At 34.5% G+C, this 25133-nt stretch overlaps 4 protein-coding genes across 4 annotated transcripts; 2 read left to right on the top strand and 2 right to left on the bottom strand.

Moving 5' to 3' along the window:
* Window positions 1-3750: 3750 nt before the first annotated feature.
* On the bottom strand, window positions 3751-5129 carry LOC108857635 (uncharacterized). The gene has a single exon (XM_018631642.2). The coding sequence runs from the start codon at window positions 4788-4790 to the stop codon at window positions 4002-4004; it is 789 nt and encodes a 262-aa protein (XP_018487144.1). The 5' UTR covers window positions 4791-5129; the 3' UTR covers window positions 3751-4001.
* A 4343-nt stretch (window positions 5130-9472) lies between these two features.
* On the bottom strand, window positions 9473-10805 carry LOC108808403 (ribosomal RNA-processing protein 17). Its single transcript, XM_018580559.2, has 4 exons — window positions 10621-10805; window positions 10433-10538; window positions 10066-10183; window positions 9473-9860 (listed from the first exon to the last, which is right to left on the bottom strand). The coding sequence occupies exons 1-4, from the start codon at window positions 10740-10742 to the stop codon at window positions 9607-9609; spliced, it is 600 nt and encodes a 199-aa protein (XP_018436061.1). The 5' UTR covers window positions 10743-10805; the 3' UTR covers window positions 9473-9606.
* Window positions 10806-10840: 35 nt separating this feature from the next.
* LOC108808395 (syntaxin-125) lies at window positions 10841-12248 on the top strand. The gene is made up of 2 exons (XM_018580554.2): window positions 10841-11631; window positions 11704-12248. Exons 1-2 carry the CDS (start codon window positions 11168-11170, stop codon window positions 12134-12136), a joined length of 897 nt encoding a protein of 298 aa, XP_018436056.1. The 5' UTR covers window positions 10841-11167; the 3' UTR covers window positions 12137-12248.
* A 4473-nt stretch (window positions 12249-16721) lies between these two features.
* On the top strand, window positions 16722-18037 carry LOC130510205 (F-box protein At1g61340-like). Its single transcript, XM_057006625.1, has 3 exons — window positions 16722-17245; window positions 17559-17633; window positions 17720-18037. The coding sequence occupies exons 1-3, from the start codon at window positions 17012-17014 to the stop codon at window positions 17906-17908; spliced, it is 498 nt and encodes a 165-aa protein (XP_056862605.1). The 5' UTR covers window positions 16722-17011; the 3' UTR covers window positions 17909-18037.
* The last annotated feature ends 7096 nt before the right edge of the window (window positions 18038-25133 follow it).

The following is a 25133-nucleotide window of genomic DNA, read 5'->3' as shown; positions in this document are numbered from 1 at the left end:
GTGCATACCCTTACACAACATAACACGAGCAGGGAATAATTGTTTTTTAATTGGTGCGATCTTATTGAAACGTAAACAAAACTTCACGTGTCCACACTTGTATATCCCCCCAACCCAACTATATTTTTAAAACTAAATAAAATGATTCTCCTTTTTTTTTACGTCGATATTCTCTTACTAGTCGCCGACACAAAACAAAAATATTCTCTTATTAGTCAAACCTAGTATGAGTGTATAATTCCCTATTGTTGTTTCCAGTATTTACCCATGCTTTTTACAAAAAGAAAAAAAAGTATTTACCCACGCTACGGCCATGTCTCTAGAAAAACAAACGAATTATTTGAATATGTAGTGGTCGACAAAAATTAAAACATGTATAAAGCGATTTTAAAAGTCACTTTGTTACTACATATATATAAGTTATACATTCTTTTAAATTATTGATCATTCACATTCACTGGCTACACATATATGTTATAAGTTTTAATTAATCTAATATTAATATATAATACTGGTTTTTTAATAAGGATTAAACCTAGTGTTTTTAAAACCGATCAGCTAACGAAACGGAAATATTTTGGATTATGGTGTTACTGTAGTTTGATTGGATTTGAATCGGGTTCGTTCGAGTTTAGTTGGATTAAAGTGAAATGATATTTAGTAAATAATATATATTCTTACAAATATAGTTCATATCAAATAAAATGTTTCAGTAATTATAAGGTTAAAAATATAACAAAATTAAGAAAATAATTTAATAATTTAAATTTATAATCAATAAAAAATACATTTAAACTTTATTCTCTAGATCTTTAACACTCTAAATCTTCACACCTTTAAAAAATATATACACATTAGTTAAAATATTATATTTTGAACTAAAACAAGTGTTTTGCTCTTTTATAAATTATAAAAAATTTAATAAACGTAAATGTTTCAATTATTAAACTATTCAACATAAATGATCATATGACGTTAAATTTAAATAAAGTGAAAAGTAGACAAAAACAATATGTTGGCGTGAAAGTTAAATTCTATGAATCTTTTCAAAAGAAAAAAAATAAAAAATGGTATTTTATTAATTTTTCATAAATCCTATTTTTATTTTTTAAAAAGAAAATTTAATTGTTTTATTAATAAAACTTTGGTTTTTATATGAACCGGAGTTAAACCGATTCATTGGATTGCGGTTTCTGGGATTTTAGTTTTAAACTGGTTCAACTTTAGTTGGATTTTGATATTAACTCAAATTGGATTGTTGTCCAGTTCATGGTTTAGCTCATTCTTAAACAATATTGTGTCACTTTATGTATGGATAAAATAAACAAATAAAACGAATAACACATTAGCGTTGTGAAAAGTAAAATCACTTTTCTAAAAGATAGTTGTGACTCAAAGTAGAGAATACGTCTTTTCAGTTAATACTATGATCTTACTAAACCGATTCACTATATGTCACTTGATAATAATTAAAGTACAGACTAGAGAGTACCTAAAAATCAAGTAATAGTTATTACTACGATTTTACAATAGCATAGCCAATCTTCTTTCTCTTTTGAACACTGCAATAGCCCATCGTTTTAAATTTAACTGTCGTAAACATATTATTAGTAGTTAGTTATTTACCTACCACAAGTCCACAAGACAAGTTGTTCATAATATCATCAAGCGAACCTCTCTTATCTTTTATACCATCTTACTTATATTCGTTCTGATATTATCCCAGAATGTAGAAAATCCTCTAAAGATATTAAGAGACTCGAAACACCCTCACACCACATGCTCATCTGTCATTTTTGCAACAAAAGCAAGAAAGCAGCCTTGAGAGAAGACTTTAGATAAAATCGAGTTTTGCTTAGTTAGACAAAACGGATATTTTGACACTAAGTGCCACCGATGAAGCTTAAATACAAACTTCTCTGAAAGCCAAACCCTTTGATTCTGCTACATTCTAAATTGTTATTCCCGTATGGCGTCCATCATGATCTACTACATGTATGTTCTTCTTTATACGTACATTAATTTGTTTGCCGCGTAGAATGTAAATGACATGACTATGATGATCTGGATACAAATGTGATGCATACTAAAAATACGAATAAAAGTGAGAAGTACGTATAATGAAAAGGAAAAATATCTTAAAAGAGATTTATTCTTTTTGACAATATCTTAAGAGCTAAGGAGCATGAACGGGCCAATATAAAGGTCAATTCTCCAACTGTTGTATATTTGATCCCGACTCATCTCGAGTGCTGTCCACTATTACTATTTTTAAGTTCTGTTTTCTTTGTCGACCAATATATAGTTAGCTTAGATCGATGACGAAAATAAAATCCTGCTTCCTCAACCACATATATATAGAGAAATTTCACTTTTCCACAAAATATTGCGTGAAAGTTGATTTCTTCGATTTACAAACGTCTTATGAAAACAAAGTAAGCTCGGATGATACTTCATTAAGATATTTTATCCGGTGTAACGTGTGTTTGACCAAGAATTAACTTTGTACTTAGAATTAATATTGTGATCGGATGGATGATGATATCCCAAAATGCCAAAGCTTGTTGAGTGAGTAGATGATGTTTTTGTTTCTTTTTTTATACACACAGCGTCTCCAAATTATCTTACATTTTTTGTTAATTTGATATAGTTGCTTCTCTCGGATTCTATCTGAATTTATGAATTAAATTCAGAAATATCTAAACGTGGCAGTAGATTTGGTTAAATCCTATCGTCATTCACTTTGAAAAACTATGTTTCTAAATGGTGACCAAATGAATAAGTGGGAATGAGTAATTCCTCTTTATTCCTCAAAATTTACACCATTTATGTGGAATATTATTTTTCTAATGTTCCTTCTCATTTCTTTTAATTTAAAGAATTATAGAGTAAAAATATTCCTTATAAAATCTGGCAAGAAACAAGAAGAAATAAGTATTCCTATTATTTTGTTCTTCTGTATTTCATTCCTCTTTGTTCCTATTATTCTTTTTGTAGTCACTAGTTAGAGACTATATATTAAATTATTTGCCTAGATGTACATTAATTTTTTATTTTATTCAGTTGCAGTAAGACTTTTGATTTAATACTTAAAAATAGTTTGTATAGGCAAAAAAACAATTATATACTGGGTTATAACTTATAACATACAACCAATAGCTTCTTATAAGAATTTTCAGAAGTTATTTTTGACTTTGGTCACAAAAGTTATTTTTGACTCTTCATTTTGAGCACACAAGAAAAGATGTGAGGAAGTTTCGGGAAAAAAAACAACGAGAGGATATTTAATTTGCTTATTGTACCGACATAAAAACAAATTAAAGGCAAATGGAACTTCGTCGAAATCCAGAGCGGGCAGAAAATGACATTGTTTCCAACTGCCATGTTATGTCTGTTCACTGTTGTTGAGAGTGAGTCGCGAGTTTATATAACGTTTTGTCATCTGGCCTTTTATGTCACGGCGTTAATAGTCAACAAAGCTCTTTTACTTCGAGAGAAAATACCTGTTAGTCGTTCGTGTTAAACAACCCATGTCATGTACGACATGTTTTATCATATAAAATGTGTGATATAGATATGGGCTTTAGCACAGCCCCGGATCCAACAACAAAGGTTTATCAAATCAAGTTGGATTCATTGATTCTATAGACTCGACAGGATACATCTCAGTGTTACCAATTAGGGTTTTAGCTTTCATGTATATAACTCTCATCTCAATGCTAGTGTAATATTAAGTCGAAAAACAAATAAAAAAGCTTCATCGTCTTCTCTATTATTGAAACTTTTAGTTTGACTCTCATAGTATCAGATTCAGAGCCATTGATTAGGTAAATAAAACACTGCTATATATGTGCACTATTACAATACCAACGATATTTTATTACAAATTTACAATACTAATACCCATTGTTACATTCAGTTTTTAGTTATTAACTTATTATTACAAACTCTTATGTATTTCAGTGTTGTTGTGTATTAGTGTATAGAAAATAATATGAGAATCAAAGGCTAATAAACCTCGCTTCAATATTCACCTCTTCGTCCAACCTCCGCGACTCCAGTATCTCCTCTTTACCTTTCTTTATAAAAGCTTCGAATTTTCTGTTCAGCTCTTCCAGACTTGGCGACATCTCCTTCCCCATCTTCACCAACGGCGTCACTGTGGGAGACATTGGATAATTATTAGTAATGTCCCTGAAAGTCTCCGATTCCCTCAAGACAGGTTGTGTCTCCCCGGCGGCAAGTCTGAGAGTCTCATGCCTCCTGCAGGAATGACTAGTCAATGGTGTTGACTTAAGTTCCTCGGTTACCATCATCTTCCACTTGTTCTCGTGCCACTTTGGTTTCACCACTCTCGGCGCCTTCCTTTTGTTACCTTTTGAAGATACTTTGACCGGTTTACGGTGGCTGAATCTTGCCGAAACTAGCGGCTTCTTAGTCTCTGATTCGTGCACTTTACTCAACATCACAAGCTCATCTCCACCGTTGTTCAGTCCTAAAATCTTCTCCTCCTCCTTCTCTTCACATACAACCTCCGATCTATTCACATCCGTGACGACCATCGGCGGTGAAAATATGGCCACGAAATGACCACCCATATCAACGTCCTTCACCTCCCAATCTCGGTCACCGCTGCTCTGGAAGTACTTGGAAGAAGCTACAATCGTTGAAACAATTATGACGTTGATGATGACGAAGAGGTAGGGTGGTTTCAACCACGAGAGAAATGAACTCCAAAGGATTGGGAGGCCAGATAAGGAGAGATCTACTGCGGTAGGAACAAAAGACATAGCGGTGATTACGGTCGAGACCACTACAAGAAAACAAGCAGATATTGAGGGATTTTTTCCTCAGTATGTCGTCGGAATAACCGTATTCCGACGACATACCGAAGAAAAAGGTCCTCGAAAAAAACTCCTCGAAATTTCATTTTCCCTCGAAATTTCCTCGAAATTTTCTGACGGAATTTCGAGGAACAGTAATTCCGAGGAAATTGTGAGGACGAGGATTCGTCACAAAAGTCCTCAAAATTTTCCTACGGACGTGGTCGTCGAAATATTCTGAGGGAACCCTTTCCTCAGAATTTTCAAAAAAATAAATAAAAAAAAATATTAATTTTTTTAATGAAATTCGAAAATATAAAATATAAAAAAAATTGAAATTGAAAATATATTAGATAATATTATTCAAAATTGTACAAATTAAAATATTTTAAAAATTAGTTTTAATAAATAAAAATTTTAAAAATCCAAAAATAATTTTTAATCACAAAAATATAAATATATAAAAAAATAGTTTAATAATTACTATATATAGTTTTTAGTATACATGATTTATACATATATATATATATATATATATATATATATATATATATATATATATATTTATAAAAATTACAAATCGTTTATAAATATAGAAAAAGGTTTTTAAATATTTTTAAAATTTATAAAAAACGTTTTATTATTACTGTAAACTTTAAAAAACGTTTTAATATATATAAAAATAGTTTAATAATTACAAAAATAATTTAAATATATAAAAAGAGGTTAAATATATAAAAAATAGTTTAGTAATTACAAAAAACGTATTAAAAATCATATACACATTTTTAAAAATCAAAAAACGTTTTAAAAAATCAAAAAACGTTTTAAAAAATCATATACACATTTTTAAAATAAAAAAACGTTTTAAAAAATCAAAAAACGTTTTAAAAAATCATATAGACATTTTTAAAAAATAGTTTAATAAGTACAAAATAGTTTTAATATATAAAAATAGTTTTAAAAAATCAAAAAACGTTTTAAAATTCAAAAACGTTTTAAAAAATCATATACACATTTTTAAAAATAAAAAAACGTTTTAAAAAATCAAAAAACGTTTTAGAAAATCATATACACATTTTTAAAAATCAAAAAACGTTTTAAAACATGAAAAACATTTTGAATTTTACCCAAAACACAAAAGAACTAAAAAAATATATAACAACAATCCAAACAACAATCCAAACTTGAAAATCCTAAGCTATCCATTCAATCCTAGAATTTCTTTCCTAACAACCTAAATTTCGAGATCTAACATCCAAAGAATCGATCTATGAAGAGAGGAAGAGAAGAGAGATGAACTTACATGATAGGAAGAGAGGAGAGGAAGAGAGGAGAGGAAGAGAGGGGATTTGCCGCGCAGAGGAAGAGAGGAGAGGAAGGAGGCCGCGCAAGAGAGGAGAGGAAGAGAGGAGAGGCAGAGAGAAATGGGGAAGAGAAGAACGTAAAACCTAATTTATGAGACGTCCGACGGACACTGTCCGTCGGAATTTCCTCACAAAATTTAATAAGGTTCCTCGAAATTTCTTCGAAATCTTCTAATCTAATTTTCGCGAAACGTTTGGCGGCTAGGATTGCCGGGTTAATGAAAAATATTCCGAGGAAAGCAGGTTCCTCGAAATTTCCTCACAATATTGTGAGGAAATTTCGAGGAAACAGGGTTTGAAAGCAGGTTCCTCGAAATTTCCTCACAATATTGTGAGGAAATTCCGAGGAAACAGGGTTTGAGGTTTTGAAAACATCGATTTTTTTTTCTATGTCATTTCTTAAAAACTTACAATTATTTTTGTAATTGTGTTATTTCATTGTTTATGATCATCTATACAAAGAAACTTCATTAGTATGAATTACATTTGTATAAGAAATGACATAGAGGAAAAAAATCGATGTTTTCAAAACCCCAAACCCTGTTTCCTCGAAATTTCCTCACAATATTGTGAGGAAATTTCGAGGAAACAGGGTTTGAAAGCAGGTTCCTCGAAATTTCCTCACAATATGTGAGGAAATTTCGAGGAACCAGGGTTGGGGTTTTGAAAACATCGATTTTTTTCCTCTATGTCATTTCTTATACAAATGTAATTCATACTAATTAGGTTTCTTTGTATAGATGATCATAAACAATGAAATAACACAATTACAAAAATAATTATAAGTATTTAAAACTTACAATTATTTTTGTAATTGTGTTATTTCATTGTTTATGATCATTTATACAAAGAAACCTCATTGTGAGGAAATTTCGAGGAAACAGGGTTTGGGTTTTGAAAACATCGATTTTTTTCCTCTATGTCATTTCTTATACAAATGTAATTCATACTAATGAGGTTTCTTTGTATAGATGATCATAAACAATGAAATAACACAATTACAAAAATAATTGTAAGTATTCCCTTTAACGTTTATTAAAATGTATAAGTGTTTCTCTTATGTTGTGTGGTTTTCGTTCAATCCGCAAAACATTATTTTCGGTTTAAAACCCTAAAGTTTGACTTCATAATCTGCCTAAGACACTTAATGAATGTTATATACGTGTTATTCAATCCGCAAAACGTTGTTTTCGGTTTAAAACCCCTTATTCCTCGAAATTCCCTCGGAATATTGTGAGGGAATTTCGAGGAAATACCGAAAATCATTTGTTTCGTCGAAATTTCCTCGAAATATTTCGAGGGTATTTCGACGAACAAGGAGTTTTAAATCAAACCCCTCAACCGTGAAAGGACATTCCGAGGAAATTTCGAGGAAATCCTATTGTCCCTCGGTATTCCCTCAAAAAATACCGAGGAAATGTGTCTTCCTCGCAATTTCCTCGAAATTTTTCGAGGAAATACTGAGGAAACCACATTTCTTGGTTTCCTCGGTATTTCCTCGATTTTTCGTCAGAAAATTCCGAGGAATTCATTTTCCCTCGGTATGTCCCTCAGAATACCGATGATTTCTTGTAGTGGACAACCGCCACCTTAATCCACATAATCGGCGAAACCAGTTTTCTATTTGTTTGTTTCTCTGATTCTCTCCGTCTATAGACTTTTGAGGTTATATAGGTGCATGGGGTTCATGGGAAGCTTAGGCTATTGTTCTATAAACACCGTTTGATCTAAAGAACATGAAGATGGACGGCTGAGATTGATTAAGGCCATGGGACAAGTTAGGTGACATCCTTTGCAAGACGTGGCCTTCTGCATATTTTTGTTGTATTCGCGTGACTTTTTTTTTTGCTTACGTGCAGCTAGTGGATAAAAGCAAGAGATGTCAAACGTGTCAGTTCTGCAATCTCTAAAATGTTGTATTAAGAAAATAAACTAAACACTGTAATTCTCTCAAAGTCTATCTATCATGACTTCTTTTGTTTGGTAACGAACTTAAAATGACCTTGTATTTAATTGGCTTCCCCGTAGGTCTCACTCCCGATGCTACATCCATTTGCAACTAGCCAACGAGACGTGATAGTATGTATGCCTCTTGTGTGGCTTTGTCTTTCTTTTCTTGTTGTGTGTAGCCATTTTAGTAATCAAGATAATTGTGTGATACAAACTAAGACACATCCATTAAGACGTTTTTGTTAGGGTTACACACATAAACCGAAGGGTGGCCCTGTATACCACTTACGTTACTGATCACAAGTGATAACCACAAATTTGATTCAACGTTTCAATTTTTATTCTTGGTCCATACTTTCATTTTCTTGGTCCATACTTTCACAGTATAAACATATTTTTTTCTTAAAATAAGACTATACGCCAAATAAATAAAGGCATGCGTAGATTTTAAAGTCAGTATATACAGATAATTTTTAATAGTGATATTGATTAGATTTTTTTTGCTCTAAATCCAAACTAAAAACAAAAGTAATGATCGATATTCTGAATAGTAATTTGATAATTTTTGTTCTAAATCCAAATTCAAGACAAAAGCAATGGTCGATATTCTGAAAATGCATGTGAAATAAACTAGTGAAAGTGGGTTGATGATTTTTGTTATTAAATTGCTCTATCACACTACGGATAAAATGGATAAAAGATCTACTACTTTTGATAAATCAAAGGCGTTGTCTCAGCAACAATTAGTGGATCAGACAATTTCAATTTTTTGTGAAAGGATGAACAATTTCATAATGTTGCCAAGTTAAAATATTGCCTTAGTCTAATGGTTTAAGACGTAGTAATTAAGCTTAATTCAGGCAAGCCGGGTTCGAAACTACAGTAGTACATATTTGCTTTCAGAAAAAAAATGTTGCCAAGTTCAAGTTTCAGTTCTCCACGGTGGCATATATTGGACCGTGATTCACGGAAAGCTGACCTGACGAGGGTTTAAAAGATATCTCCCGTCCGTAGCTCTGCTATAGTTAGGTCGAGGTTAAGGAGCTCTTTGATTAATTTTTTTATAACGAGCTCTTTGATTAATGTTTAACAAAAACAACTTAAAATGTTACACTCCTTGAGTTTTGAGTTTTTGTCTTTTTGATAAAGATTTGTTATAAACACTGCAACTTGTGATGCCTAATTTGTCAAGTCACTAAATCAGTTAATCTCCGACCGCAGCAATTAACCTCCAACAGTTAGTGTTACCATTCAAACCAAAATGTATAGTGAGAGTTTCTGATTATTAATACAGAAATTTATATAGCTCTCCCTTTTGATTGTTTCCTCTGATTCGTAAACATAATGTGATTTGATTAAGTTCTTGTTACTAAAAAGACAAAACATTATCTGATTGTTAACACGCAATTTCAACCGCATCAAACGCTTGAGAGTTTTCAAAAGAAACAACACAAATCCCTCTTTAACTACCGCGTGCTCTTGATCCCTCTTGCTTTTTTCTTCTTATCCCTTTTCTTCATAGTTTTGGTGCTAGACCTTCGGTTCTTCTTCGAGGGTTTGGGTTTCCTCAAAGGCGCCGGCTGTGATGTGGAAGCTTTGGCAGTAGAACCGGATTCTGTTGATTGGGTCTTCTCCCTGCGAACAGGCTCGTCCTCCTCACGAGATATCTCGCTTGTTGTCACAGTTACTTTCAGCTCCCCTGTATCATACATCGCCGTTCCTTTCATCCACAAAGAAACACAACAAACATCAGAACAAAGCTAAAAATCCATACAAACAAAAAAAAAAAAGAAAAACACACATTCAGTACATCAACTTCTCAGGTTACGGAGACAAAACTATCAACTATTGTCTGATGTAGAATTCTCTTCCACACAAACAAAAAGTGAAATTTCTTCATATAGAAAAAACTAAAGTTTTTATACCAGATGTTGAAGCATCAGGCTCTGCTTCTTCATTCTCTGCATCCTTCTCATCAGCTTCTCCTTCTCCAACTTCAGTTTCCTCACCAAGACCCGCCACCATCATCTCTTCCAACTTCCTCTGCAAAGCTCAGATACAAAGTTTCAGAACAGTGAGAAAATTAAAAAAAAAAAAAGCTCAAAATGACTGAACATCAACAATCTCTCTAAAAGACCCCAATATATCATTCATGCATCATAAACAGTATATAATCTTTAGAACAAAAAAAAACTCAAACTTTCATCAAAAATGATTCAGAACAAGTTCATGTTAGAACCTAATCTATAACACGAGGTTTCAATTGAGAAGCAAATAGCTTTAAACCATCACCTTCTTACGAGCCTCGATACGCTTCCGCCTCAAACATTCATCCTGCTGCTTCTGAGCTTCCTTTCTTCTTTTCTTCTTCCTCTTGTGAAACCCAGTCACAAAATCCCTAATTTTCGCGAACAAACAGCTATTAGATAGATGCCAAAGATTTGAGTATACGACTCTGAATCAGATTGAAACATACTTACTTGAGATCTTTCTCATCAAAAGAGACGGTGACGCTTTTGTTCTTTAGAGCTCTCTTCCCGATATGTCTAGCTCTCGTCGGCGGCGCCAATGCCCCCGACGTACCGTCATCGTCTACGTTCATCGCGAGATGCTTCGTCGGGTCGGAGACAAAGCGATTCGAGTTAATAAAAATTAGGGTTTTAGGGTTTTATTCAAACCAAAGAGGTCTTTGAAGAAGAAGAGATGAGACTTTTTATTGGGCTTTAGGTTTGGCCCATTACAGGGATATTAGCGTCTATTTAACAAAAGTGAGAGCTAATTTGGTTCGAGGGGAGAACAAAGTTATGCCATTAGCTAAGTTTAGACAATTACCAAAACTGCTTGCGTCTCTCATTCTAACGTTAAACAAAATAAACCTCCCAACAAAACTTAAGCTTTTCTTTTTTTCTGTCTATGTCTATAGCTTTTGAACAAAACCACTGAAAAGAAGGGAAAAAAACAATAATTTGTACATAAATTATACAAAAACCAGAGGAAACTAAAGATCATAAAAAATAGAGCGAAAAGATGAATGACTTATTCTCAAATTCATTCAAGCGGAACCAGGCTCAAATGAGCGATGTCGAGGCAGGTCAAGAAACGATGAACCTCGACAAATTCTTCGAGGACGTGGAGAATGTCAAAGATGACATGAAAGGAGTCGAGACTCTTTATAAGAAGCTTCAAGGCTCGAACGAGGAATGCAAGACGGTGCACAACGCCAATAAGGTGAAGGAGCTACGCGCTAAGATGGATGCTGACGTAGGTCAGGTTCTTAAGAGGGTCAAAATCATTAAGCAGAAGCTCGAAGCCCTAGAGAAAGCCAACGCTAATAGCCGTAACGTCCCGGGTTGTGGGCCCGGTTCGTCTACGGATAGGACTCGGTCTTCTGTGGTCAGCGGTCTCGGGAAGAAGCTCAAGGACTTGATGGATAGTTTCCAGAGTCTACGTGCGCGAATGAACGATGAGTATAAGGAAACCGTAGAGCGCAGGTCTTTCCTTTTTTAGGTTTTCTTGTGTCGCAAGATATTCCTCTGTTTGTGACTTTGTTGGATTTGGTGCAGGTATTTCACGATAACAGGAGAAAAAGCGGACGAGCAAACGATTGATAACTTGATTGCGAGCGGCGAGAGTGAAAATTTCATGCAAAAAGCGATTCAAGAGCAAGGAAGAGGTCAGATCATGGACACGATATCTGAGATCCAAGAAAGACATGATGCAGTGAAGGAGATCGAGAAGAATCTACTGGAGTTGCACCAAGTTTTCTTGGACATGGCGGCTCTGGTGGAAGCGCAGGGGCAACAACTGAACAACATAGAGAGCCATGTTGCAAAGGCGAGCTCGTTTGTGAGAAGAGGGACTGATCAGCTCCAAGACGCGAGAGAGTACCAAAAGAGCTCGAGGAAATGGACTTGTTACGCCATCATTCTCTTCATCGTTGTCTTTATCCTTCTTCTCATTCCCGCTATGCCACATATTATGCTCATGCTGAAATGAAATTTCTAGAGAATTTGATTTTTATCATCACATTCATCTCTTTGCCTATTCCTTTTTCTTGTTTTTTGCTTATGGGAGGGAATAGTTAGACTATGATGAAACCATGGGAAAGAGATTTGTACAATATTTTTGAAACAGGATCATTATTACATTATTACATGTAAAACTTTTATGATATCCTGACTTTTCTATATATTATCTCCATCTTTAGTGGTGGATGTGACAATGTTATGTATGTTGATTTGTTACTTATAGTCTTATAGAGAAACATATGCATTGTAATTTTATTTTTTCAGCCTTCTTTTATAACACCATTATTTAGATATATCTTCGTTAGTTTTATTTTCTTGTCATCTCCACTACATTGTCTTAAAGGAGGTTTTGCCGTTGTAATTTTGACCTCAAACACAACAAAAAGTGAATAGTTTGGAAATTATAATGAAAGAAATAGTGAAAAAAACTGACAAAATAAATATATGTACATGCAAATCGATGAAGTGTTGGTTTATGGTATGTATAGAGAGTGTTTGGTAACTACAGAAAAAATGACTTAAGTATGGGATCTCAGACTTTTCATCTTGGTAAAATCGTGGATATTCTATTAACTCTTCATGGACTGAACAAGACGCTGCATTACATCTTAAGCTTACTCTCCTTGTTTTTTCGAAACACCTTAAGCATACTCTACATTGGGTTCTTTTAAGATACCGAAGGCAAAGAAATTCTCAATCATTATTCTTTCTTTGAGGTATACACTCATCATTATACTTTTTTGTCCTTGTAATGGATGGTCTATCTCGGCAACTGCGAAGTGCTTTTTTGGCGGGAGCTTTTGGTTCTCACACAAATATTCTTTAGTCTATGCTCTCGATCGAATCTTATGCTTTGTGACCAATGTACTTACTGTTGTCAAAACGGAAAAGATTTGTCTCTAAATGGTATCTTTCCTTTTTTATAAGTTCTATCAGATCATATACTTTCAGATAAAATGAAATAAACATATTTCTCAAGCTTAAATAAATAATATTTTGGTAAAAGAAGAAAAAGTTCAGAAATATTCTGAAGTTTAAATATTTGGGACCTAGTTTCTCTTCTACCTCCAAAGCTAAGAGAAGAAAGTTTCTCAACCTCGAACTCAAAATTCTTGAAAGAGGCTATATATGTTTGGATCGTTTGATATATATCCTATGAATATCGGTTACAGTTACTCCAATATGTAATTTACATCACCACAGTAAAAAAGAAGAAGAAATTAAGTGCAAATTGTAATATAGTTCTCCAAAAAGTTTGAATGTGTACATAAGGAGTTAAATGGCCCAATAATTCTCTCTATAAATTCACCCTCGGCAAAATGAAACTCACGTGCGCTTGATTGCAAAAATTTCCGCCCCAAGAAAGGTTGCAGATTTTCGACCGATTGCCCTATGTACTACACACTACAAGATCATAGCCAAAATACTCACCATGCGCCTCCAGCCCCTGCTTCCGCGCATCATCTCTCCCCATCAATCGGCTTTCGTTCCGAAGAGGGCCATTGGAGATAATGTTTTTATTACACACGAAATCCTTCATTACCTTCGCACATCAAAAGCCAAAGTTCGTTGCTCCATGGCCGTCAAGACCGATATGAGCAAGGCATATGATAGGATCGAGTGGACTTTCTTGGAAGCGGTTTTGCGGAAACTCGGATTCCATGAGCGTTGGATCTCCTGGATCATGGTGTGTGTGACCTCAGTCTCTTACTCTTTCCTTGTCAACGGAGCTCCGCAAGGCAAGGTAAACCCGTCTAGAGGTCTGCGCCAAGGCGATCCCCTCTCTCCATACCTATTCATCCTTTGCACGGAAGTTCTTTCGGGCCTTTGCAGCAAGGCGCAGGCATCGGGACTTCTACCGGGGATTAAAGTGGCCCGCAACTGTCCCCCGATCAACCATCTTCTGTTCGCTGATGATACCATGTTTTTCACAAGATCCGACCAGGCTAGCTGTAGCAACCTTCTCGCTCTCCTCGCTAGATACGAAAGAGCCTCCGGACAGTGTATTAGCCCCAACAAATCTGCCATTACCTTCTCATCTAAGACTCCGCAGGCGGCAAAAATCAGAGTGAAGCGAGCTCTGTCCATTGAGAAAGAAAGAAGCATAGGGAAATATCTCGGTCTCCCGGAGCATTTCGGACGCAGAAAGAGGGATATCTTTAACAGTATCATCGATAGGATTCGCCAAAAGGTTTTGAGTTGGTCAACAAGGTTCTTATCGGGAGCTGGAAAAGAAGTCCTTCTCAAATCAATCCTCACTGCTATCCCAGCATATGCTATGTCGTGCTTCCGGCTACCAGCATCCCTCTGTAAACAAATCCAATCAATCCTCACAAGATTTTGGTGGGATGCGAAACCGGACATTAGGAAAATTTGTTGGGTTGCTTGGTCTAAGCTCACTCTTCCCAAAAATTTGGGTGGGCTGGGATTCCAAGATATCGAGTGCTTTAATCAGGCCCTACTGGCCAAGATCGCATGGCGTGTGCTCCGAGATCCCCACTCACTTCTGGCGCAAACTCTCCTAGGGAAATACTGCCTGGACTCCTCATTCCTCGATAGTGCCGGTTCAGCCTCTGCTTCACACGGATGGCGTGGGATTCTGTGGGGACGGGACCTGTTACTACTTGGCCTCGGATGGAGTGTGGGCAATGGTGAATCAGTTAAGGTCTGGACTGACCCCTGGCTATCAAGCTCCTCCCCATTGGTACCGATGGGACCTGCCCCATCTCAGGAAAGTCAAACGATGTATGTCTCTGCGCTTCTCCATCCTTCCTCTCGGAAATGGAATGTCCAAGCCATCAGACAGTTTTTGCCTCTTTATGAGGATCATATTCTCCAGATAGTTCCTAGCTCTTTTGGTAAACAAGATGCTCTATGTTGGCTTCCTAATGCATCAGGGGACTACACTTCAAAATCTGGATATGCTACAGCTAGGGAGTTTGCGCATAACAGAGTTCTTGAGGACTTCCCTTGGCGGAAGTGTGTTTGGAATTTAAACACTCAACCTAAAGTAAAGACCTTCCTATGGCGAGCAACAAATGGCGCCCTTCCTGTTGGTTCTGTCTTACTTACTAGAGGTCTTCATGCTGAGGCAACTTGTAAGCGTTGTGGGGAAATTGAAACCCCTTTACATCTCTTCCTCACTTGTCCTTTTGCTGCCCGTGTCTGGGAACTTGTTCCAGCTTTATTCAAGCCGAAAATTGGTGATGTCTCTTCTGTTAGGGAACTCCTCCTAAGCAACACACGTATAGTCAATCTCCCGCCCACAGGTCTTGGTAGTTCCCAGATTTATCCATGGCTATATTGGCACCTGTGGAAAGCTAGGAATAAGCTTATTTTTGAAGATAAATCATGGACAGAGAAGGAGCTTATTGTTAAAATCCTAAAAGATGCCCGCAGCTGGGAAGAAGCGTCTCAGGGTATTAAAATTACTTAGGCCTCAGTTGCTCGATCATGTAGAGCGCCTCCGACATTGCCGTGGGGTACTTCTTGTTTCACTGATGGAGCCTGGGACCCTAGCTCTGGAAACAGTGGCCAAGGCTGGCGCTTTACGACCTCCTCTGGTGTGGAGCTAAAACACCAATCCTCCAACCGACGTCATGTAGCTGCGCCCATTGTGGCAGAAGCTCTAGCGGTAAAAGCTGCTCTCCTAGATGCAGTTGCAAATGACTTCCTTCAGTTGAATGTTTTCTCTGATTCGAAGTCTCTTATCAACCTACTCAACTCCTCTGCCTCAACAGTGTTACTTCATAGTGTCCTGTTTGATATTAAAGTGTTGTGTGGTAGATTTGAATCTATCTCTTTTTCCTTTGTTCCCCGTTTGGGTAATGTTGTTGCAGATTCCCTTGCGAAATCTGCTTTAAGAAGCTTTGTAACCTCTCCGGTTGGAGAGTAAACCTTCCTTTATTTTCTAATCAAGTAGTTCGTTCAAAAAAAAAAAATTACGTACTTTGTTCACCAAACTTCAATACTCCTCTTATCTTTTTAGAAAGCCTCTTTTGAATACAAATTAAATTTTACATGAGTTGGGAAAATACAATTATAGCAAGATTTAACAAAATAAATCAAAAGTCAGTGATAAGAATTTAATAGACAACGCACGTGTTTGGGGAGAAGAACACAAAACAATGTCAGAATGTTTTGTACGTTCATAGAATCCGAGGAAGCCACCGTATGAACGTAGTAAACAAAGAAACATGTCACCACGTTACAGCATACACCATCCCATGCTAGTTTTTCTGTGAATTATTGCTTGCCACATAACATCATTAAAAGTTAATTTTTTGTCTTGTGTTCTATTTTTTAATCATCAATCATATTTTATTTTTACTATGAAAAAGAAGGTACATAATTTATTTTTTTTGTTCCAAGTTAAAGAGATAAATAAGCTTTGTGTTGATTTTAATTCCACTACCATGATTATAAAATAAACAAATATCTCACGTATCATATAAGTGTAGCTCACTTTTCTTTCTTTTTGTTTTTTTTTTGACTGAGTCTTTCTTTCTTTTTTGTTTTGAAACAATCGAAGTGAAAATCACACATTTTTCTTAGATTTTTTTTTTTTTGTATTATGCAACAAACTTTGAGATATTTGAGGAAGTACATAATTACAAATCAACTGAAGTTTTCAATTTTGCTTTCTTCTAAATATTTTTATTTCCCATTCTATTTATTGTTCCTATATTCACTTCATATGTTTTGTTTCCTCCCAACACCCACTGTTTTCTCTCTGTTTTTCCATTGTTCTTGGGTCCATTAGTTTAAATAAACTTAAGATCATATTTCTTTGTTGCATGTTTTTGTCATACATGAATCGTGAGATTTTCATAATATTAGCGTCATGGCATTGAGGAAGAAGATATTAGGTGTCGTGAAATCATCATCAAACACGAACCGAAACGTAGGTGGTGATGATGGTGGATTAGGGTTGATGTTAGACTGCGATAAGTACAAGAAAGGATATAGGAAGAAAAGGGTTTGGATATCCAGTGACAAGATTCGGGATTCTAGAAATATCTGCAAAAAAATAGTGTACAAGTCTCAACAGCTAGAAACTCTTCCTCAAGATATCCTGGTTTGTATCCTATTAAACCAATCTCATAAACTCGTTTTAATCGATTTTCTAGTATAGAGGTTCGGTGGATAAGTTGGTTGTTAGTGTTCTTGTGCCGATGATTAATTAATCATATACAGCTGAATATTGACTTCGTTATTCTCTCTAGAAACAATAAACAATGTCAATATTGGAAATGGAAAGTTTTAATTTTTTCTGTGAAATATTTCTACTGGGAAATAAATAATTTAAGGTTTGTAGTTGAATAAGCCAGAGATGTTTTTTCAAATGTATCGAGTGAGAATGAAGTTACTGGAAATTGGATTATATGCAGATAAGAATTATATGTGGGGTGGAGCATGGAGATTTGAAGCAATTGTTTAATGTGTCAAAGACTATAAGAGAAGCGGTAAGATATCATAATTTCCTAGAGATTACTGAAAACTTTATGCAAAAGAAAGTGATTTTAATTTGATTATTTGTTTTCTTTTGCAGACATTGATTGCGAAGAAATATCATTTTGAATATAGCACACCAAGAAAAACTTTGTTTTTGGGGGACGGCTTTGATACAATGATCAATTTGGAAGATGACATCGAAGTTCCATTGGTGAAAAAGCACAGGCTTTTCAGGATCACTTGCCAAAATAAAGTTTCTAAAATCTCAGTGGCTCTTTTCAAATGACGATCTGACCAGTTGGGTTTGAATATGTAGTCTTTTGCGTGTTGTTGTTGGAAACCTGCTACAAAATATTCAACCGCTTCTTTAGCTTTGGTTGAAGAACTAGTCTCCGTTATAGATTTGTTTAGCTTTCTTCCTGGAGTTTTTATTTATAGGTTCACTGTAAATTGTTGTTAGATAGAGAGATGATAGGTCTTTTGAAATGCTAGTTTAGCACTTTGTGTATATAATAATTTAGTCATTAGATTTGAGTCACGCAATCGCGCATGTGTTTTTTCAAATTAAATTGAAGAAATTATAAGCTATATTGACTGCGTATTTTGGTTTTGCTTGGTGAAACAATCAAATTGATATGATTGATAAGTAACTTGTAATTGGATAATTCTACACAAAGCAGAAAAATTTTATAGTGTTTTTGTTTGTATAATATATTCACTTTATTAGAACATATTTACTTTGTTTTTAATATATGGTATTTTAGAGAATTCTTTTCACTTCAAATTAGATGATATTTTCAATTTTCAATTTTCAATACAAATTATTTTTTCTTTTAAATAACATTTTATATTCTCCAGTTAACGTTTTTCATGATTGGATTATATTAGGTGAATAGTTAATGATGTTTTTGGTTAGATAAAAATAGAATTTTTTTCCCTTAATTTATTTGAACAAATCTAAATTTCAAAGTAAAAAAAAAACGGAATAGTGTCATTTAGTTGATTATTATATATATAATATATATCAGTACATCTATGTTTTCAAAAACATTTGTTTCAGAGACAAAATATGCTATTTCTCTATTATATATATTACAATTTATTTATAAGTCAAATTAAATTTTAAGTTAGATTTAACGTTTGAACATCATTTTAGAGAATTTGTATTAAATATATTTAAATTTAGTTATATGATTATAATTGAATTCTATTATATATTTTAGAATGATATTAATTTAATATAATTTTAATATATATTAAAGAACAATCATATGTTGTGATACTTTTGATATCATAAAAATAATAACATTAATCAGATGTTATGGTTGCATGATATGATACTAAAACAATATACACGATAGTATATATATAATATATGATTTTTTTGGTTAATGAAGTGACTTACAAAATAGTCTACATAATAATTATATACATTGTTAATAGTTATTAGATTGATAATTTGATCTTTTTTATAAATTAGTTGGTATATTTAATTTATTGGTTTTGATACATACTTTGATTGTAGTTCATATTAACAGTAAACAAATTTGATATTCTTCTTAAAATAATATTATTGTTGATTTTGTTAAGATATTAATAAGATATATTTGTGATTATATTTATTATAAAATTAAATGGTAGGATAATTAAAAATAATGATTTTTTGAAAGATCATCCAAAATAAAATATCACACATGAAATAAATTACGACTTCTATTTTAATATATAAGCTTTTGATACAGATTTTTGAGTGTAGTTTATATTAACCGTAAATAAATTTGAGATTCTTCTTAAAAATAATATATTGTTGATTTTTTATAGTATTAATAAGATATATTTGTGATTATACTTATTATAAAATTAAATAATAGGATAATTACAAATAATATTTTTAAAAGATGATCTAAAACAAAAAAATCACACCCAAAAAAATAATATGATTTTTATTTTAATATATAAGATACCTCGATTTATTTCCGTAGAGGATAAGTTAAGCCTTTAGTAGAATTTGGGCCTAGGCCTTGTTTTTCCTTTGCTTGATTTTGCTATATCCAACATATTAAATTCTGAGTTTGGGCCGATTATTGGAAACTCCTTATAATACATTTTATTTACGACATATATAAATATTTGCTGCAGTGACAAAAAAATAATATAAATATTTGCTGCATACACAAATTTCGCTGCAATCAACTCTGTTTTTGAATGTTAGTGAAATGATTAATCGAGTACTAATGGTCCAAAATAAAGAATCCTTGCATAATCTTAAATACTAATTCCTTTGTTTTTGTAATTATCACTGGATTAAATAATATTCCGTTGCATGTGACAATAAATCTTGGGTCGGCTGTAAAGAAGCAAATTAGAAGATAACCTGAATATATAAAAGAATCAAAACAACAAAAAGACAAGAAGGTTTGCAAGTTTAGTTTTATTATATCGAAATTTCTTCCTTAGCGGATCATTATGATTCTTGGTTAGTCTTCATTGCCAATTGGTCAGTTTTCACGACATTTCTATGAATAAGTCATTACTTCATTTCTTTATGAATCTCCACAAGTCAACAACTAGTTATTACTAGTTAGTACCAAAATTTCCCAACTGTTTTCTTTGATTGCATATATTGTATCTCTGTGTGTGTATGATGTACGCATTATTTCCCCCCCTTATCATACTAACTAAGATTTTTCTTCTAAAATAATTAGTAGCATTATGAATAAAAGTCAAAAGTCAATGGAAGGAGAGACCAGCTAGGTCTTGCTGTTAAATTGCTTTGATGGCACCATTAGTTTCAGCCGTTCGGCACGCATGAACATGATTCGTCCGTCAACGCTTTTATATTTTAATTTCAAGTATAATTCTATTCAAGTGATTCTATTAACACAAGCAATTTCAAAGTGAAGTCACTTTCAATGGAAGTTGAAATGTGGGGATGATATGATAGTTACATTCGTATGAACGTGGAAAGTATACGGGTTATGCTATACTTCACAAAATATTTTTTTTCTTTTCATTTGCAAATTTATCTGTTAGCAGATCAGAATATTTGCCTTGAAGGTTTGTTGTATTGACGTTTGAATATATATATAATACAATCAGTTACTATATTCTAGGGATATTCCCTTTGGCTAACAAGATTATCTATGACTCAGTATCAAACTGATCTTATCAGCTTATATTATCAACTCATTTGGAAAAAACTCATTTGATGATTGATGGTGCAGGTAACTAATAGCCTAAGAAAGAGATGCCAAAACCGGCATGCATTTCATACCAAAAAAAAACCGGCATGCATGGAAACTTCGCTTGCTCTCTCTTTTGTCGTCGACATTTTTTTTCATTCGTCTCATATATATAGTCGACCAAAGAATCTTCCAGTTTGGAAAATTGACAGTGTAAATCTGTCACGTATATAGAACACTTCGGATCAGATGTCTGCGAATGTAGTATAGACACTCGAGTTGAAACATACGTCTAGATTTGATTCTCAGTATACAGAAGTCTAGTTTAACCAAAAAGATATATAGACTTCAGATGTTTATAGTTATAAATCCATGAACTTTATTGTATCAAACCGATTATATTCATTTCGTCTAGGGGTGGGCAAAAAAAAACTGGAACCAAAGTACCAAACCGAATAGATCCAAAAAACTGAACCGAATCGAATCTATGAATTACTCAATTGGGTATTGAATTTTATATCCGAATGACCAAAACCGAATCCATACTGAACCGAGGACCAAATAATATCGGTATAGAACCAGACAAAAACCTTTATACACTTACCTCGTACGTTTATATCTTTATATGATTGTTTTTTTTATTAACACTTAATTTATACGAGAACCTTGTGTTTTTGGATATTTATTCTCACCGTTTCAATTTTAATATATGAATGACGAAATTGTTTGAATGTTATTTGGTATTGGTTTTGATTCATTTATTTGCACGTACATCAGATTAGGATCCAACCTGATTGGAACTGTTTTTCGGATTATAATATAATTACTAAATTTTAGGAACCGAAAGAACTGAACTGAAAAACCGATCCGATCTGATCTAAAATTTTCACTATTTTTTAATGGTTATCAAATTTCAAAAACTGGAAAAACCGAAAACCGGAAAACAACCCGAACCAATTCGAAGAACAGAACGCCCACCCTTAATTTGGTCGTTGTGTTGAGATTAGCCCTTGATTCGGTGCAAGTGTGGAAGGGAGTTTCGTCGACTTTTCATAGTTGAAACGTCAATAGACGATAGATAGTTTGGTGTTTGATGTCAAGCAGCGATGAGACCAACAAGTCTTTGAGAGTAAACCTTGTGTGGAATTTGGCTTTTGTGAAACCAACAAAACACAATGGGCGCCACTCGCAGTTGTGACCATCATTTCTTTAGTTGACATTGACTTCCTTTTTTTGTTTTCTTATTTTTCTCCTATACTTTTTTTGTTGGTTAGATTTCTTTCTGGATTATTATTTTTATATCTACAAAAGATTAGTTTTCATTGAAGTTTCTTCCTGATTAAATTTCTTAGGAACATTTGATATGGTATTCATTAAAACATAAGTGAGTTTCAAATGACTATACTTAAAATTTAAAACCCTCAAATAACTTAATACCCTTTACATAAATTAATTATTGCCTTCAACTGGATATACCGTTTTTGAAATGAAAATATAACTGATATGTTTTTCTGCGGGCTTATTTGCCAAATAACCAAAAAAAAATAGAAATTAGATATGCAGAGAAAGATAAGAAGAGAAAATAGGAGAAAATGAGATATTTTGGTTGGTTATTGAATTTATGTTTTTGTATGGTTAGTATGTCTAGTTTACTTTCTTTTTGGAGGATTTTTTTTCTAAAATGCTGTTTATTTTTTTTTCTTGAAACTATTTTATTTTGTGAAACGCTAACCAATTTATAAGTTTAACCCCATAATCCCATTAACCCTAACATTCATTTAAACATAATTCAGTTAATTTCTGTAGGGAGAATTACCAATTGTGACTCAAAACTTGGAGTCAAACCCAAAAGAGTACCCCAACTTGGGTCAAAGGCAAAAGTAACTTAAAAGGCTATTGAAATTACAACTATCTCCTTGTGAACAAACAAAAAAATGGATTTTTTTTTACGTTTCTACCCCTCGCAAGTCGTCTGTAAACAGACGACTTGAAAATAAGTCGTCCAGACGACTTTAAGTTAAGTCGTCTGGACAGTTATTCTTAAACATAATTTAAAAATTTTGTAAAAAATATTTTGATAAGTGAAAAATTGGAATTATGTAATTAACATATGTCTTAAGAGATATAAATTAATATATAACAAATTTCAATTGTTTTCAGCCCAGATGAGTGAAAGTAGTGAGTCATGATATTCTTTAGTTTATGTTTCATCAACATATGTTGTAGTATTGTATGTGTTCTTAGGGTTAGATTTTGGAAAGCATTAAAACCGTTTTTGAAAATTTTTAAAATTACCTAGGCGTGTTCGTTTCTGTGTATAGTAAACACTATTGAAGTATAATTTGATTTTATAACGTGGTTAGTAAGTTAATTTAGTCATTTTAGTTTAGGGGTTCATTTTAGGGTATTGGACGACTTAATATTTAGTCTTCTGTTCCCAGACGACTAAATATTAGGTCGTCTGATGTACATTATCAGCCAGAATAAGTCGTCTAAACCGGACCAAACCTTAAAGTTTACCAATGTACTTTTAAAGCTAACCGGATTATTTACCCAATATATAAGGTGATTTTTTTTTTTTTTTTTCATTTTCCGCGAACAGAAACCCTAACAGTTCTCTCTCACCGGCGATATCAAAGGCGATTCGAATTCCCACTATTTCCGAACAACCATCGTTCTCAACGTCGGCTATCTATCTCACTTCATTCTCACCGTTGTCGCCGCAGCTTCTTCTAACCCTAGCGCCGCCGATTCCTCTAAACCCTAGCGCCCCCGCTTCCACTATTTCCGAACAAACCGTCGCCCTCGCCACCGTGCTCACCAACGTTCTCACCGCCGCTTACTCTAAACACTAGCTAGCACCGCCGTTTCTTCTAAACCCTAGCGCCGCCGCTTCTTCTAAACCCTAGCGCCGCCGCTTCTTCTCTGTAAACCGTAGCGCCGTTTCTCTGTAAACCCTAACGCCGGTAAGTCATCAAACTCGTGGAAAAGATGAACATAAAACGTTGTCTCTTTCAATTTACTCATTCTCACCGTTTCACGTTTATTTTTTCAGATCTATAACCACAATGACGAGTACTCGAACTCCTTCTGCGACTAATCAGGTCCGCTTGAAATTTTTCTACTGGAAGACTTGTAAGTAAGTCGTCTGGAAAGTCTTCAACCTGGACGACTTAGTACGTCCATTTGGAAGACTTTCCAGACGACTTAAATATAAGTCGTCAACTAAGTCGTCCAGTTGGACGACTTTCTAGACGACTTATATTTAAGTCGTATACTAAGTCGTCTGGAGTAACAATTAAGGCGTGATTGATTTAGCTTGTGTTCTGACTTCTATTGTTGTCTTTGATTATTTTGCAGACAAAAAGGATGGATATTCCAGAACTCCCCCGTAGGTTATACACATTAGGGGAAGAGCCAGAACCCCACAATAGCATTTCGTATCATACGGATAACACGAAGTTGCATACTGCTCTTAGGGAAGCTCTCACTGATGCTGAATTTGAAGAGCTCAAGGAGTCGAGATTGGGAGTTTTCATCAAGTTCAAGGAGCAGGGATTTGGTTGGGCTTCAAGGCTGGTTCACCACTTGCTCGGTTTAAAGCTGGACATTAAGAAGAAGTACGAGATGTGGTGTCTCGTTGGTCCAGAACCTGCGAGGTTTTCACTGTTAGAGTTTGAAAACATCACTGGTCTAAACTGCGACTACATCGAGGACCTTGAGACACCAGAATGTGAAGTTACCCCACAGATGGTTTCTTTCTGGGAGATGATGGGAGTTCATCGGGAAGCTGGGCCAAGTACTGATCAGATAATAGCAGCACTGAAGAGATGCGGGGATTGGTCCAGGGAAGATCGCAAGCGACTCGCGTACCTTTCCATCTTCACTGGATTCATTGAAGGGAAAAAGTTCTCAAGCGCTACACGAGCTACTCTCGCAAGGCTAGTGATGGATTTAGAAAGGTTTGAGAATTATCCATGGGGGAGAGTCGCGTTTAAGGTGCTGATGGACTCTTTGTGGAACAAAGATATTACTGGCTGTTACACCGTGGATGGCTTTATACAAGTTCTTCAGGTCTGGGCGTACGAAGCTATTCCGGGATTGGGTGCTAGTATTGGTCTACCCAGAGCAAACAGTCCGTCTCCACCGATTCTGGCTTACGACGGCAGCAGAGGCCGCAGATTCATGAAAGCTGCTATCTTGAGTCAGGTACCTTTCCATCTTCACTTAATTAAGTCGTCCGGAAGGTCTTCCAGCTGGACGACTTAGTAGACGACTTATTATAAGTCGTCTGGAAGGTCTTCCAGCTGGACGACTTAGTAGACGACT

This window comes from Raphanus sativus, chromosome 1 (genome assembly GCF_000801105.2).
Source record: "Raphanus sativus cultivar WK10039 chromosome 1, ASM80110v3, whole genome shotgun sequence".
NCBI lineage: Eukaryota > Viridiplantae > Streptophyta > Magnoliopsida > Brassicales > Brassicaceae > Raphanus > Raphanus sativus.
The sequence above is the reverse complement of the archived record's forward strand: the minus strand, read 5'-3'. Positions and strand labels throughout refer to the sequence as shown.